This window comes from Sorex araneus, chromosome 2, assembly GCF_027595985.1.
Source record: "Sorex araneus isolate mSorAra2 chromosome 2, mSorAra2.pri, whole genome shotgun sequence".
Taxonomy (NCBI): domain Eukaryota; kingdom Metazoa; phylum Chordata; class Mammalia; order Eulipotyphla; family Soricidae; genus Sorex; species Sorex araneus.
In genome coordinates, this window is record NC_073303.1 from 35,413,394 (window position 1) to 35,430,610 (window position 17,217).

The following is a 17,217-nucleotide window of genomic DNA, read 5'->3' on the forward strand; positions in this document are numbered from 1 at the left end:
CTGTAGCACTGTCGTCCTGTTGTCAATCGATTTGCTGGAGCGGGCACCAATAACACCTCCATTCATCCCTGTAGCGTGCTAGTGTAGCCCAATGGCATCTGCTTGCTCCAGGGATACGAAGTGAGGGATGGAGGAATCGAACCCGGGTCGGCCGCGTGCAAGGCAAACAGCACCCTACCCACTGTGCAGTCGCTTCAGTGATCATGGGCACTCTATGCAAAATACTGCGTTAATATTTTAATTGTGAATTATATTTAATCACCATGTTTGAACATATAGAGTTAAATCAAGTATTTTATCAAAATTAACTTCACCCATGGGCTGCAGCGATAGCACAGTGGTTGGGAGTTCACCTTTCACGTGGCAGACCTGTGTTCGATTGCTCCGCCCCTCTCAGAGAGCCCGGCAAGCTACCGAGAGTATGGAGCCCACATGGCAGAGCCTGGCAAGCTACCCGTGGCGTATTGAATATGCCAAAAACAGTAACAATAAGTCTCTCAATGAGAGATGTTACTGGTGCCTGCTTGAACAAATTGATGAGCAACGGGATGACAGAGACAGTGACAGTGAACTTCACTCTTTTCTTTTAATTTTGGAAAATGTGACTACGGGAAAGCCTGGTGCTGCATCCGAGGCTTGTGTTCTGTTTCTGTGGCGCAGACGGGAGGCCCGGGTGGGCCCGGCTGAGGAGTCCAGCTCCCTCCTGACCATGAAACCCTCTTAGCCACAGTACTGCAGACCAAAGTGCAAAAACACGCATGTGTGTGGGTGCGGGGTACGTGGCGTGCTTGGAGCCTCTCTGGCTGGGGCTGGAGAGAGAACCAGAAGTGGAAACAGATTGGGACTGAGGCAGGAGATGAAGAAGAGGCCGTGCTTAGGGCTCTCGGAGCGAGCCGTGCTGCCTGACTGGACTGAGCTGCGAGGGAGGGGGAGGAGGCCGGGAGATGTTCGCTCTGACGCCCTGACTCGGACGGGGTCCGTATTTGGTGCAGTCCAATGCAGAGTCCCTGGTTCATGTCCCCTCGGTGGGGGCAGGACTCAGGCCAGGCAGCCCATGGATTTGAGAACAAAACAAATACATAAGAAAGGAAAAGAAAACAAAGCCGCCCAGTTTTACCAGCCAGACCCAGCATGGCTGCTTGGTCTTCGCCTTTCAGTCTGCGCTTTATCACTCGGGCGCCGTCATCAGTCTCGGATCTCGCCTGTCAGAGAACCTGTGTCCGGCACTTGCCCTGGGTGAGCACAGCTCCCTGCAGGGCAGGTGGCCAGGAAGTGGGGGAGGAAGGAAGGAGCCCCGGTGCTGCCTGCATTTTCCTGAGCTGAGCAGAGAAGAGAGTTCTAGCACAAGTTCAGTTTTAACTGACCCTGGAGGAGGGGAGAGACTGTTAATGACAGACCCAGGGTCCTGGAGGCCTGTGGGAGTTTGAGCTTATTCAGCAGCTCCCGGGGCCGAGAATTCAGCAAGCACCTGCCTTGCACTCTGCAGATCTGGGCTCAATTCCTGGCACCCCAGAAAGTTCTCCAACCTTGCCAGGAATGACCCCTGAGCACACAGCCAGAAGGAAACCCTGAGCACCTCTGGGTGTGACCCACAAACAACAAAAGGACATACAGCCTTTGTCAAGACAGAAATTAGAGCAACAGGGACGGCTGTGGTATAAGTTCACTCCACTCACAACCTTCTCCACCGCACCCAGCTCTGCACTCAGGTATCACACCTGGTGAGCTGAATGGGGTGCAGGGGATCGAATCCAAGTTGGTCATTTGCTAGGCAAGCATCTTGCTCACTGTACTATCACTCTGGGCCCACACCCTGAATTTTCTGGAGGAAAAAGCAGTAGACACAAAGAAAGGAGAAGGGCATTTTAGGCGGAGGGAAAAGGCATGAAACAGTATAGGAGTCAAGATATTTAGATATATTTGGAGGACAGTTTTTTTTTTTTTGCTTTTTGGGTCACACCCAGCGATGCTCAGAGGTCAATCCTGGCTCTGCACTCAGGAATTACTCCTGGCGGTGCTCAGGGGACCCTATGGGATGCTTGGAATCAAACCCAGGTCGGTCGCGTGCAAGGCAAACGCCCTACCCGATGTGCTATCACTCCAGTCCCAGGAGGACAGTTTTTTAAATTTGAAGTTTAATTAATTAATTTTAGGGGGCAGGGGGCCTCAACTGGTGATGCTTAGGGGTCACTCCTGGCTCTGCACTGGGAAATTATGGTGTTGGTGGACCATATGGGGTGCTGGGTGTCAAACCCGGGTTGGCTGCATGCAAAGCAAATGCCCTCCCCACTGTTCTGGCCCCATTCAGGGAACAATTTATTCATGTATTCACTTGATAGATAGTTCTTGAATCTTTGCTAAGTGCCGGCTAATGCTTTCATGCACGGAGTGATGAGTGGACATGCAGGACGGTCTTCTTGCATGCCAGGGGCGGCTCGTCCATCTGTATGTGTCCTGGTCCCTCTGGGTAAGCCGGAATGTGCCATGGAGGAAGAATCAGGCTCTAGAACAGAGTGCGCTGGGCCGGGAAGGCCAAGTGTCAGAAAGACGCAGACCGTGGGGGTTGGGGGAGGGAAGTGTTTCAAGCGAGAGACCAGGGGACCATGTGTATTGCTTGGGGTGGGGTGGGGGGGTCTCTCCTGGCAGTGCTGGGGTTCTGGCATGCATGTACTCAGTGCTTTGAACTAGGTCCTTATTTGGAAGGTACATTTAAGGGGCCAGAGACAGCTGGCATGAGAGACCTTGGTGGGTGGACACATTACTTGGGGACACTGGATACAGGTGTGGTGACCGCGTTCTCTGAGATCACTGGCTATCTGGGTGTGCGTCTGCTTCCTCTAGAGGAAGAGGCAGGGTGTTCAGCCCCTAGCTCTCGGTGAACTTGATCCTCAGATTTGCGTCTATACAATGACTGGGTGAGGTGAATGCAGGCGCCGGAGTGAGCTCAAAGTTTAATGATTTGAATGCTTCGTGCTTTGAATGCCTCCCAATTAGGAGAAACAGCGGAGGGGTCCTGGGGACAGGGGAGTCTGAGATTTCTGAGGAATGCTGCTTTAGCTGTCTTGGGAAGTGTGGCGATCACAGGCAGGAGGTTCTGGAGCCCGGGTTGTACAGGGGACACCCTGGAGGCAGCGGTCACCTGGGGAAAACCTCCAGCCAGTGGACAGTGTGTGGGCTGAGCCACTAGGGGGCGTGCGAGGACAGTGCCAGAAGGAGAAGGTCTGGCTGGTGGGGGCAGCTGGGGTCTGGCTTTGCCTCTCTGGGTGGATCAGAGGGTGTTCAGGGCGGGTCATGAGAACGAGCGTGAGCTGAGCCCCGCGTGTGTCTGTGGGTGTCTGTGAAGGCCTGTGGGGGGGGTGGGGGGGAGAAGGAAGCCCCTTGGCCTGGGCCCCTGAGCTTCTTGGAGTCTTTGTTCCCTTTAGGTTGGGGGACAGGGCGGGGGTTGTGTCCCTGGGGTGCGGGTGCAGGCGGAGGCGGGGGACTGTGTCAGCCTTGGCACCTGCCCAGTCCGTGTGGAGCCTGGACTCGGCCAGTGGGGGGGCAGCCGGGCCGAGAGGAAGCAGAGGGGTGCCCTCTGGGCGGGGGGCAGGGCCCACTGAGGCCTGTGCCTGTCCCCTGCCCAGCTGCCGCCCGTGTCCCTGCTCACCCGTGAGAGCAGCTCCGCGTCTCTGCACAACAGCACCATCCGCAGCTCCATCTTCTGGCTCATGCTGCACAGCCTGGACCCTCTGGGGGCAGGTAAGCGAGGCGGTGCCCACCCTGTGGGCCCCAGCCTGGCCGGGGCTTGAGGCGGGAGTGGGAGGCGTGTGGCGGGAGCCTGGTGGGAGACAGCGACTCCCCCGGAGCCCGGGCCCGTGGGTGCCCCCTCCTGCCTTCACCCTGTCAAGGCAAAGGGGCCCATCTCGGCCCAGGGCCCCCCCGAGTCTCCACACAGGCAGCTCGGCCAGCGCTGCTCCTGGGGTCCTTCCTGGGTAGCATCCCTGCTCTGGCTTCGGAGGCGTTGGGGTCTTCTCCGGGCCTCCGTTCAGCACGCTCACTCAGGGTCCTGAGGACAGGGCCGAGCCTCCCACCAGCTAAAGGGATGGGTCCGAGGAAAAGAGCAAAGCTTGCCACTGCCTCCTCCAAGGAAAGAGAAAAAAGCGCACGAGCACGGTGGGGGTCCTGGAAAGCAGAACCCACTTTACTGAGACATCAAGCCTTGTATAGGTTGCGGAGGGCGGTGGGGGAGTGCAACTGGCCAGTCCACAGAACAAACATGTAGGGTCACATCTTCACAGCACATTTGCCAGAAACCTCCTGTCCCCAGGTGACAGTGAACTGTGACATGTGTTGCAACAGGCTTCCTACGAAGCCGACCAAAAGGTGTTACTGTCCCAACAGTCTGCCCGCTGAGCCCAGGGATTAGTGTGGCACTTCCAAGCAGGCCAAAGGGGGCTTCTCTCCCAACACTAGGGACCTTGGCAACCCCAAAGCCCAAAGGATACCCAGATAGGGGCTGGAGCGATAGCACAGCAGGTAGGGCGTTTGCCTTGCACACGGCCAACAAGTGTTCAATTCCCAGCATCCCATATGGTCCCGTCCCCTGAGCACTGCCAGGAGTAACTTCGAGTGCAGAACTAGGAGTAACCCCTGAGCATCGCCAGGTGTGACCCAAAAAACAAACAACCACAACAATAACAACAAAAAATCAAAAAACCAAAAAAACAACAAACCCAGGTAGGAGACCTCTAGGGGTGGCGGGGGCTTAGGCAGGGTCCAGGGTGCAGTGGGTCTGATGTCCAGCATCCCTCTGACCCTCTCCCCACAGGCTGCCCTCAACAACTTCTGGTGCGGGGTCATGGTTGGGGGGGTCAGAGTTACCCCAGTCCTTGTTAGACACAGTGTTGCTGGGTTGCCAGAGTCCAGCGCACTGGCCGGAGAAAAGCAGAGACTAGCAGGTCATCCTCAGGACACTGTCACAGGGAGCCCCCACATGGAGACCACTCCCAGGTGTCAGCTCCAGAGAAAACACAGTTGTTTAGTTTTTTTTTTTTTCTTTTTGGGTCACACCTGGCGTTGCACAGGGGTCACTCCAGGTTCTGCACTTAGGAATTACTCCTGGTGGTGCTCAGGGGACCATATGGGATGCTGGGAATCGAACCCGGGTTGGCTGCATGCAAGACAAACTCCCTACCCGCTGTGCTATCGCTCCAGCCCCCCAGTTGGGGGTTTTGCGCCCGGCAGCTGGTGCAGGGAAGGAAGCTGAGGCTGGATGGAGTGGTCTCGCAGGGGCCCACTCTCAGGCACCCTCGAGAGGGAACAGGCCCCTCTGTCCGTGGGAGCTGCCGCTGGCCGTGTGTCCTCACAGGATCCTGTGATGCTGACCACTGGGTGCAGAGGGGGAGGCTGAGGGGATCAGCAGCGCTGAGAGAGGGGACAGGACCCGCACACTAGTGCCCGAGGGTATACAGGCAGCCGTGGCTGTGGGTCTGCCCCGGGGCTGACCTGGCTCAGCCCTGACTGTCTCAGCCCAGAGTTATGCAGAGATTTTGGTAGATTCAAAGAAAGGCAGCTTCAGAGAACTAACTGTGGGTCTGGCAAAATCCCCCCATTCCCCCTGCCCCCCATACAGCGGCATTTCTGCCAGGCACCTGGAGTCAGAGCAGGAGCCTCCAGGCACCCGGCAGGCTTCCCCTGCGCTCAAAGGAAACCGTCCCCTCTGGCCCCAGAGCCTCAGTGTGTCCTGGGAGGTGGCAGATGGCAGGGAGGGAAGAGGCTTCTCAAGGCCACAGGCATTCAGTGTGACTCTGCTGCGGGACCACTTACTTTTGTGTTTTCGTTGTGGGGCCACACCCGGCAAGGCTCAAGGCTTCCTCCTGGCTCTGGTATCAGGAGTCACTCCCGGCAGGGCTCGGAGACCATATGAGATGTCAGGGATTGAACCTGGGTTGGCCCTGTGCCAGGCAAGACCCCTGCTCTCTGTCCTGCTTATTGCTCTGGCCCCAGTAAGAGAATCTAAAACAAATTTGGGACTGGAAGGGCCAGGAAGATCGCTCAAAGGGCTGGAGTGCACGCTTAGGGATCCACTGGGTGCCCCTCGTCCCCTTCTCCCCAGCACTGCTAGGTGTGGCATCCCCCTCGCACCCCCCCCTCCACCGCCCAAGAAAAAATACCTAAAGCTAAGAGTTTGGGAGCTGGGTGCCATGAATAAGTCTGGCGGACCAGAACCAGGACTCCCCCTGCCCCCGCGCGCTGAGCTGTCTCCTTCCTCCTTCACAGCCAGCGCCCCCAAGGACAGGGGGCCGGAGAGCTCGAATCACAAGGCCCAGGCCGAGCCCCCAGCTGAGAACAAACCAGAAGGTGAGAGGAGCGTGAGGCGGGTGGTTCCTCCTGTACCTGCTGCCTCTGGCTGGCCAGGGCTCAGCGGGGCCACACGGCCTCTCCAGGCAGGTGACCGCAGTGGGGATGGGCACTTGACCAGCTCCGTCAAGGCTTCCTTTGTGCTCAGCTGGGGCAGACGAGGCCTGGCACGGTCGGTCGGTCGTGGCTCTCCCGCTTCCTTTGTGCTCAGTCTTCGCTTGGAAGAGGCGCTTGCAGATTCCATGGCTGCTGGCTGGGAATTGGTCTGAGACCACCCACTCCGGTGAGGGAGTCCTGGTGGCAGCTGGAGTCGGGGCCGCGCCCCAGAGCCTGCCAGAGCCATTCAGCAACCCTGGAGGGAGGTAGCATAGCAGGCATTCCCCACTCCATAGGCAAGGAGACAGAGGCCCAGAGAGGCTAAGTGATTTGCCCGAAGTCAAACAGCCAAGAAACGGACCAACTCCACTTCTTACTTTCCAAGTCTCCTCTTCCCGGTGCAGTCGCGCTTCCTAGCTGCTGCCTTTGAAACCCTGAAACCCTGCCGTGCTCCTGGGGGAAGGAGCTTTGCCCCTTCCCGCTCCCGCTGCCCACGCCTCCCTCTCGCAGTCTCCCCAGTCACGTCTGCCAGGGCGGGAGCAGGGACGGCTGCTGCCCGGCTGTCCCCTGCCCCACAGTGAGAGTCCACGTCACACTTCACTTTTCCTACAAACAAGAACCCCAGCTCCCGTGCCCGCCGGGCTTGCGGGTGCCCTGGGAGAGACACTGGCCCTGCCAGCTGCCTTTGGGAGTGGACACTGTCTTCTGACCTGTCCCGTGTTTATCCTTTGAAGAGGAGAAGGAGCCGGCCACGCTCCCTGCAGCCCCGGCCACACCAGACCCAGCGCCGGGCACCACGGGCCATGAGGAGAGGGACCCTGGCTGGCAGGTAGGTGCACCCCGGGGCCACAGGCGTGACAGTGCCCACATGCAGCGGGCAGCAACCCAGGGGGCTGGGGATGCAGGGGACGGTGAAGTGGGGGCCACGGGCGAGTGCCTCAGAACCTTCCAGAACTCATGGGCAAGTGCCTCAGAACCTCCCAGAACTCAGTTTGTCCACAGGTCTGATGTTGCCCCCGGGAGCCCAGGGTTCTTGCAGCCCCCGCGGAGGGCTCTGCTCTCCACACCGTGCCCCCTCCAGCCCAGCCTTGCTCCCGCCACGTGCCTTCACATCCTGGGTCCCAGCACCTCCCCCGGGCTCGGGAAAGCGTCTCTCTCTCTCTCTCTTTTTCTTTTTCTTTATGGATCACACCCGGAGATGCCCAGGGGTTACTCCTGGCTCATACACTCAGGAATTACTCCTGGCTGTGCTCAGGGGACCCTATGGGATGCTGGGAATCGAACCTGGGTCGGCCGCATGCAAGGCGAATGCCCTCTCTGCTGTGCTATCGCTCCAGCCCCGGGAAAGTGTCTCTGAGGCAGGTTTCCCCAAGCACACACCTGCGGTGCCGTCGTCAGGGACCTAATCATCACCTCCCTTCTCATGTGCTATTTTTGGGGGGCCCACAGCTGGTGGTGCCCCGGGCTTCCTTTTGACTTTGCACTCAGGAATTCCTCCGGGCAGAGTTCAGAGCACCTCTGGGGTGCTGGGGACCGATCCTGGGTTTGCCTTGAAACTTCCTGCCATCCTCTTCCCCAGTGCAGCCTCTTCCCGGGTAGGTGTGGGGTTCGGAGGTCAGGCTCCCGGCCCCAGCGGAGTCTGCTCTCCCGCAGGAGGGACGGGCTGGCGTGAGGCGCTCCCGGAGCCTGCGTTCCGCAGTCAAGATGACTTCAGTGTGCGAGCTCCACCCCTCTCTTTCTTCTGCTCGATACCCACAAGCACTCAGTGAACTCTAGTTCTTCTTTTCAGGGGAGCGCCACCCCTGGCAGTTATTAGGGTGTGCTCCACTGGGCTCAGGGCTTGGTCCTGGCTCTGTGCTCAGAGATTAATCCCAGTGTGCCTCAGGGGACCACATGGGGTGCCGGGGATAGAACCTGGATCAGCTGCAGGCATGGCAAGTGCCCTACCTGCATTGGACCTCCTTTTATTTTACTTTTGATGTTTGGGCCACACCTGGAGGTGGTCAGGGCTGGCTCCTGACTCAGGCATCATTCCTGGCAGAGCTTTGGGGACCATGTGCACCGCCGGGGATCAAACCTGGGTTGGCCATGTGTAAGGAAAGCACAACCTGCTGTATTATTATTTTGGCCCCTAGCCCTCATTCTTTAAAAACAGTTTTTGGCTTGTTTTTTCAGTTTCGGGGCTACATGCAGTGGTGCTCAGGGCTTACTCCTGACTCTGCACTCAGGGATCACTCACGGCAGGTCTCAGGGGAACAACTGTGGTGCTGGGTCATATGCCACATGCAAGGCAAGTGCCCTACCCTCTGTACTATGACTAGTTTGTTCTTTTTTTATACTTTTTGGGTTACATCCGGTGATGCACAGGGGTTACTCCTGGCTCTGCACTCAGGAATTACTCCTGGCGGTGCTCCGGGGACCATCTGGGATGCTGGGAATCGAAGCCAGGTCAGCTGCGTGCAAGGCAAACTCCCTACCCGCTGTGCTATTGCTCCAGCCCTTGTGGTATGACTCTGGTTCCTCTGACCCTCATTCTTAAGCCAGTGCCTTTGGGTTCGGTGTGTGGGGCCTCTTGTCTTCATGCTTGCGTGGGCGCCCCGTGGAGGCCCAGCTGGCCAGCTCAGGCCCTGGGGTCTGAGAGGGTGCACGGGTCATGTCTCGACTCCCAGGTGTGAGATGAGGATCGGTGAGGGGCTGACCCGGATCCCGGTGAGAGCCTGGGCCTCCCTTCTCCATGTGGAGGCTTGTTTTCCTCTTGTACCCCAAGGTACATGGGAACATCCAGGAACTGGTGAGACGGAGTCCTGGGTCAGGGGGCAGTGGCGCAGGGAGAGGGGGTCTCGGATGCCAAGGAGGAAGGGGGTGTGTGTCCAGGCACTCGGTGCCATCAGTGTCCATGGTCTGACATCTGCGGAGCCCCCTTCGTGGCTGAGTAGCGCGGGGCAGGTAGGAACCATTTCCGAGTGCCCAGTTCTAAGTCCAGGCCTGGCTCATGTTAATCGGTTCCACCAGGGGCTCCTATTCTCACAGTGTGTTAGAGTTTGGGGAGACTTTAAAAGCTCCCCGATCCTCCCTCGGCCAGAGGCCAGACCAGCCTGCTGGGTGCTTGGGCACGACTGTTTGTCAGGCCTCTCGAGGTGCCCATTCATGGCGGAGTCGAGTCACTGAACATCCCTTCATGGTCGGCCGGACCATGAAATTCATGACGGACTGTGTGACTGAGCAGGTCATTTGCTCAAGGGACCGGAGCAGAGCATTCTCATGGGTCATTACAGGCCTGCTGAGGAGCCGAGGGATGACCGTGGTGCCCAGCACCGGCCCGCAGCCAGCTCTGGGAGGAACACTTGTGTGTGCTTTAACACAGCATTGGCATCCGGAAGCTGAGATCCTCCTTCACCCGGCCGAGCAGAGGGGCGTTTCTAATAAACTCTCCAGGGACAGGACTGGAGCCCAGCGATCACATTTGTCCCTGGCTCTGGTGAAGTGTAGCTGTGTGGTTAAGTGTCTGAGATGTGGACTATTTATTCAAATTCCAAGGACATCACTTACAAATTGGATCCAGGGTGAGGTATCTGACTATCCTTTTTTTTTTTTTAAATCTTTTTGGGTCACAGCCAGCGATGCACAGGGGTTACTCCTGGCTTTGCACTCAGGAATTACTCCTGGTGGTACTCAGGGGGACCATATGGGATGCTGGGAATCAAACCCAGGTCAGCTGCGTGCAAGGCAAACGCCCTACCCGCTGTACTATTGCTCCAGCCTGGTATCCGGCTATTCTGAGGCCAGAGTTTTCTACTTGTCAGATGAGTTTAATTATCTCTGCCTCAGAAGTGCAAGTTATTGTTAAATTACTTGACCTGGTGCCTGACACATAAACCCCTCAGTAAATAGGCATTATCACCATCATCATTATTTCATTATTTTATACCTCAGAGTTCAGTGTTTCAGTAGACTCAGCACTTGGATCTAACAGGATTAACCAGGGGAATGATCGTGTTCTGCTGTGTGGTTCTGGAAGTCTCCCCGTGGGATGGAGGCTTGCTAGAGCGAGGTCACTAGGGTTGGGAGAAGGCTGTGAGCCCCGGCCTGGGGAACATGAAGAAGAAGACCATGTCACAGATTAGTGTCCTCTGTGGGACTCCCGGGAACAAATCTTCATGTGCCAGGGAGAACATCTTGATGTACCTAAAACCAAACAGAATAATATTACTTATTTGTTTTAATATTTGGGCCATACCCAGTGATACTCAGGGGTTACTCCTGGCTGTGTACTCAGGAGTCACTCCTGCCGGGCTCATATGGAATATTGGGGATTGAGCCACGTGCCAGGCGAGTACCCTACCTGCTCTCCCATCGCCAGAGCCGGCCAGAGCTGTCAGCGGGGAACCAGCTGCTCTGGGGTGTGTTCTCTGTGCCTGCAAAGGCTCCAATTAAGGCCAACCTCCAGGGGGGGGGGGACTGGCGGCAGGGCCGGTTTGCTTAATGATGGCACCATTTTGCCCTCCTCCTCGTACACATTCTGAGAGGAGAATGAAGAGCGACAGTGGGAAGCAAGCGGCTGGGACACAGCGTGCCCGGCCCATTCACGCGAGGGTTTGGGCTTGCAGGAAGATGAGGCGGGAGCTGAGGATGCAGACCAAGTGCCCGCGGAGGATGGGGCCGGGGAAGGCGCTGCAGGTGCCTCGGAAGACGAACACCACGGCAGCAAAGCCCAGCGCAATGAGAAAGGTACAGACGGTGAAGGGGGCGGTGATGGAGGTGACAGCGCCAAGGAGGAGGAAGATGGGGAGGAGGAAGAAGAAGAGGAGGAAGAGGAGGAGGAGGAGGAGGAAGAGGAGGAAGAGGAGGAGGAGGAGCTGGAGGAGCCACTGTCCCTGGAGTGGCCCGAGGGCAGGCAGAAGCAGGCCCTGTACCTCTTCCTCCTGCCCATCGTGCTCCCGCTGTGGCTGACGGTGCCCGACGTGCGGAGGCCGGTGAGTGCGCCAGGCTGTCCCCGGGGAGGTGGCGGTGACGGGGCACTCCCCCACCCAAGAGGAAGGAGTGGGCAGGGCTGGGGCCGGCAGAGTCAGAGAGGAAATGACAGTCCCGGAGGGCAGCAGGCGCCCAGGGCACCCAGTACTGGGCGGCTCTTGGACATGTCTTCCTGCCACGGAAGCCACGAGGCCCCGTGCCGGCACCCGAGCTCGGCTCCTGGCTGCAGGTGTGGGAATGGGGCCATGCCACGTCCCTGAATTTCAACGAGAGGCTGAAAGCTGAGGTGCTGGGGCAGCTTCTTCCTACCCAAGAAAGGTCTGACTTTCCTCTGCCCAGTGCTCTCCACGCGCCCGCCGGCGTGGGTGAATGAGGGCGCAGGCCAGCCGACTCTTGGCTGATGTGGCCGACAGCGAGTAAGCACTGCTCCCACACTGCCCCATTGGCTGGACTCCCCTGAAGACCACCCCCCACCCCCTTCTTGGGGAACTGTCGGGCCCCCAGCGGGCAGCTCTTAGCTCTTCCCTCCTCTCCCAGGAGACCCAGACCCCGTTTTGGCTCCCTCAGAATCCCCCCCAAACCTTTTTTTGTTTGTTCGTTTTTGCTTTTCTTGGGTCACACCCGGCAATGCTCAGGGTTCCTCCTGGCTTTGCACTCAGGAATTAATTACTCCTGGCGGTGCTTAGGGGACCCTATGGGATGCTGGGATTCGAACCTGGGTCGGCCGTGTGCAAGGCAAACGCCCTACCCGCTGTGCTATTGCTCCAGTCCCTTCCCTGAACCTTTATTTTAGGTCCACACCCAGCTGTGCTCAGGGCTTACTCCTGTCCCTGTACTCAGAGATCACTTGGGGGACAGTCTGGGATGCCAGGGATCAAACTTGGGTCAGGCTGCACTGGGGCTCCAGCCCAGGCCCCCCTAGGACCTCCCCACCTCCGCCCAGCTTCTGCAACTTCATTTCTCCTCCCTTTTCAATTTCTCCCCAGGAGTCTAAAAAGCTGTTTGTCATCACCTTCCTGGGATCCATCCTGTGGATCGCCATGTTCTCGTACCTCATGGTATGGTGGGCGCACCAGGTGGGTGGACACCAGGAGCGGACTTCTGCTTCCCGGGCCCATCTCGGGGAGTGACCAGAGCAAAGGCCTCTGTCTGTCTGGGAGGGCTCGGAGCCGACTGTGATGCCGGTGAGGCGAGGTGCTGTCCAGTTTTCCCAGGACACGGGCGGCCCTGGGCCCTCTGCTCCCACTGGCCACCATATTTTGTGTGGAGTTGGGGAGCCAGCCCACGCCCTCCGCCCCTGAGCCCCACGCCCCACTGCCCCTTCCTGACCAGCCTCACCCCTTCTTGCCACACCAGGCTCTGGGCCGCTGTCCAACTGTGTTCTTGGGAGAAGCAGCTCATCTCTGCTGCTTCTTTGTGGGTGTCCCAGTCCCCCTCCGCTGAGGCTCCAGGGCTCTGGCTCTCCCCGAACACTGGACTCCACAGCAGCCCGGAACTGTTGTCTCTGTGCTGCCCTCATTTCCCAGGCTGCACGCCTCAGACGGCTGACCCCAGCCTCTGGCTCGGTCCCTGGCTGCGGCGATGGAAGCGTGCCCAGAACGGGGTTCGGAGGGCAGTTCTCTGGGGCAGGCCAAATTGCAGGGGCATGAGTCAGGGGTGATCCGGTAGTCTAATCTGGAAAAGAACCACCTCGTTCCCTAAACATCGGGGTGGATTCTTCACCCCCCCCATCCCCGCTCCCAGAGGAACCTCTGCCCTTCCTTTACCTACTTTTAGCACTCAAGCCCGCAGGCCCGTGCCGATTCGTGATGTTGCTATGGTTTCCCAACGACTGCTGCTATTTACCAGGTGGGCGAGACCATCGGGATCTCTGAAGAGATCATGGGCTTGACAATTCTAGCCGCTGGCACGTCAATTCCTGACCTCATCACCAGTGTCATCGTTGCTCGGAAGGGCCTGGGAGACATGGCCGTGTCCAGCTCGGTGGGCAGTAACATATTCGACATCACTGTGGGGTGAGTGAGCGGCGAAGTGACTTCCCAAGGCATATCAAATCTGAAACGTTCTGTTGGCTCGGTTTGCTGCTTTTTTTTTCCGCTTCATTAATTATCCATGAAATAAAGGGCATTTCTAGGTGGCTCGTTTCTATAAGGCACAGAGTAGTGTCCATTCATCACAAGCAGATGGGCTGAAAGGCTGCCTGAAGTGAAACTGACTGGAATTTATAGATTAAGTGAAAAATGAAGGCCATTAGACTCCATTACCAAGTTCAGTCTGATACTTCGCTCAGTGTCCAGAGCAAGGGAGGTGGGGGGGAGGAAGCGAGGACTCCAGCCTGCTTCCTGATATTCTTGCGGCTTTGCATTTGGGCTGGTGCCAGGTGAGAGGCTCTGGAAGCATTTCAGCCAAGTGTGCAGACCCCTTTCCTGCTCCCGTCTCTCCTCACCTCTGCCAGAGCAGAGCGCCTGGGCTATTTTCATTTTCCTCCTGCCCTGGGTTCCTTCCTATCAGATCTGTTTACGTGCATATGTGAATGGGACAGGCAAACAGGCGAAAGAGAGCCCCGCCATTAAAAAATTAAAAAAAAATATGCTCAGAGTTCATCTTACAGATTTAGAGACTAAAAATGCACACATCAAAAAAAAAATAAAATAAAAACGCACACATCAACCACGTTGGGTCAGTTATACCCAAGGCATGAAGTATGGATTTTAGAAAGCAGATGCCCAAGAGAACTTGAGTTTTATTATATTATGATGTTAGGTTTTAGGCCACACCTGGCAATGACTAGGGGTTACTCCTGGCTCTGCACTCAGGAATTACTCCTGATGGTGCCTGTTCTGTATTTTGCAGAAAAGTAAGTGGTTAATACAGTGGGAAATACTGTGATCATTCAAATGGTCACACTGCATCCTGTCTTGCAGCTTGCCCATCCCTTGGTTGCTCTTCTCATTGATCAATGGCCTCCAGCCCGTTCCAGTCAGCAGCAACGGCTTGTTCTGTGCGATTGTGTTACTTTTCCTCATGCTGCTGTTTGTGATCTCTTCGATCGCATCGTGCAAGTGGAGAATGAACAAGATCCTGGGCTTCACCATGTTCCTCCTCTACTTTGCATTCCTGATCATCAGTGTGATGCTGGAGGATCGGATCATTTCCTGTCCTGTATCTGTCTGACTTCAGCCACTGTGGCTCACCCTGGACAGGGACCGACAAAATCATGCTGGGAGACGCCGCATCTTGTTCATGAATAAAACAAAGATTCAGAGCTTGAGCCACCTGGCAGAGAGCCTGACAGGAAGGTTATCTGGAAGGATAACTGGTCTCCGACACACTGGCAGCTCACTGTGGGCTGGGATGCTCATTTGGACAGTAGCTCAGGGAGGCTGGCAGGAGGCGGCGGAGGGTTTTCTCAAGGACAGACACCTGGGGGTGAAGGTGAGGGCTGGGGCCAGTGCAGTGACGTTAAAACAAGCCTCCCCACCCCCTCCCCGTTCCCTGGTGGTTCCCAAGAGCTGTTGTTCTCATGGATTCAGATGCAATCTATAACCTACTCCCCAGAGCCCTTTCCTGCACCTGCCTCTTGCCATCATTATAGATTCAGCCACGGGTGAGTTCAAGAAGCTGAAGCTGAAGGTAGAGAGAGCGAGCACGGAGGGTAAGGCACTTACTTTGCAAGCGGCTGGCCCGGGTTCGATTCCCGGCACCCCACAGGGTCCCCTGAACACCACCAGGAGTGGTTCCTGAACACAGATCCAGGAGTGAGCCCAGTGGGGTGTGGCCCCAAGACCAAATACAATGAGGAGCCGAGGGCAGAGGAAAAACAGTCTAACAGGAATAAAGTAGCACTGCATCTAACAGCCTGCTACAACACATGCTAATATTTTGTAGCTTAATACATTAGCTGTTGCATTTCTGAAAAGTGAAATGAAAATAAGGAGTCCCACAAATTAAAATGAGTAACTTGCCATTTAATTGAAAGGCAAGAATATCGGGGAAATAAAACTATTCTAAGGACTATTTGAAAAGTGGGGCCATAGAAAACCCACTGGTGGTGTTGTCTAGCGGTCACTGAAGGGACAGGAGATGCTCCCACAGCAGTGCAGGCTCTGTCCCCCACACACACTGTCCTCTACAAGTGACAGTTGCCACCAGCCAGGGAGAAGGAAGTGATTTCAGAAAGATTCCAGGAGCCTTGGGGCTGGAGTGATGGGACAGCATGTGGAGCACTGGCCTTGCAGACAACCGACCTGGGTTTGATCCCCGGCATCCCATATGGGTCTTCTGAGCCCTATGCCCATGAGTAAGTCCTGGGCTTTGCTGGGTGTAACCCAATACAAAAGTCCAAGGGCCAGAGAAAGCTCGACAGGCGAAGGGCAGGCTTGGGTTCCAGCCCCAGCACCCCTGGCAATGACCCCCAAGCACAGAGTTGGGAGGAGGCCAAGAAACAGACCACAGGAAAGAGTGCAAGGTCAGTAGAACCGAATAAGCTTCTAAAGTAAGAGATCCCTAAGGGCACGACTGAATTTGTATGTAAGCCTGCATACAAATTATGAGGACTGATTTTTATTTATTTATTTATGCTTTTTGGGTCACACCCGGCGATGCACAGGGGTTATTCCTGGCTCTGCACTCAGGAATCATTCCTGGCAATGCTCAGGGGACCATATGGGATGCTGGGAATCGAACCCGGGTCGGCCACGTGCAAGGCAAACGCCCTACCCGCTGTGCTATCGCTCCAGCCCCATGAGGACTGATTTCTAGTATGACTTACAAGGGGCTCTGAAGACAATGATCAGGGAGCCGTTTCTAAAATGCTCAACGGCACAGTAACAAAAGGGTGAGAAGTGTGGCTCCCTCTGAGGACAGTAAAGGATACCTGTCTTACCCCAACAACCCAAAAAGGAAACATTTCAGGTTGGATTTTCAACGCCTGTTTATTCAATCTGCTGTACACGGCTTTGCCTTGCACTCGGTGGCGCGAGAGGGACACTGGAGATGGAAGAATGGAAGAATGCGGTTGCTAGTTTTGAAGCCAAAGGGGCTCGCCTGTCGTAGAGGACTAGGGAAGGTAATGGCTTTAATCTCACACTCGAGGGTTTTCACGGAAGACCAGGAGAGGGCAGGGCCCATGGGACATGGAAGAAACGAACCGAACCTTTCGCCGTGGAAGCCTCCGGCCCGGGATCCATCCCTTACTATGGTGACTAACTGACCAGCCTCACTTCCCCGGGATCCCCACTCTTTGGAAATGACAGTTATTAAACCTCAATAAATTCCGAGCCACAATGGTATTTGCTTTTACAAATGTGGATGGGTTCATCCATGGCGTTCGGACTCTTGGTTGGATGGCGCAGGACCGGGGAGCCTGGAATTGGGTTCAGATTCCATGTCTGTCAGCTGGTTACCCTCATTCCTGATGCCGCACTCCTCATTCCACACGCCACGGACATTAGATCAGTAGTTTATGGCCTCATTAAGCGGCCTCACTCCTCAGTTGCTGTAGGGAAGAGCACTGGAATAGGGGCAGCCAGTGAGGTGCCACACCAAGGCCAGCTGGCACCAGCGTTTTGGTGTTTCCCTTTGTTCTCTGCTCAGGCCCTGGCATAAGGTTCCAATGAAACCTTCTAATAAACCAGCAGGTGGTTTTAGAGCTTTAAAGTAAAAGCTTCCCCCACTCCAATCCCATCAGAAAAATATAAACGTATAAAGGAAGAAAAAAAATTGAATATGAAGGGAGTGGGTGTGGCTCAGTGGAGGAGCACATGGCTTGCACATGTGAGGTCCTGGGTTTGATCCCCAGTGCTGCAAAAC

General features: G+C 56.3%; 1 protein-coding gene across 1 annotated transcript in view; it reads left to right on the plus strand.

Annotated features, from left to right (window-relative positions):
* SLC24A1 (solute carrier family 24 member 1) overlaps positions 1-17,159 on the plus strand; it is a 29,520-nt gene extending 12,361 nt beyond the window's left edge. The window contains exons 4-10 of the mRNA XM_055124375.1: positions 3,624-3,738; positions 6,259-6,339; positions 7,170-7,264; positions 11,043-11,408; positions 12,393-12,482; positions 13,255-13,421; positions 14,331-17,159. Coding sequence (XP_054980350.1) covers positions 3,624-3,738; positions 6,259-6,339; positions 7,170-7,264; positions 11,043-11,408; positions 12,393-12,482; positions 13,255-13,421; positions 14,331-14,580 — 1,164 coding nt within the window. The 3' untranslated portion in view covers positions 14,581-17,159. The remainder of the gene's footprint in view (positions 1-3,623; positions 3,739-6,258; positions 6,340-7,169; positions 7,265-11,042; positions 11,409-12,392; positions 12,483-13,254; positions 13,422-14,330) is intronic.
* Positions 17,160-17,217: the final 58 nt, after the last annotated feature.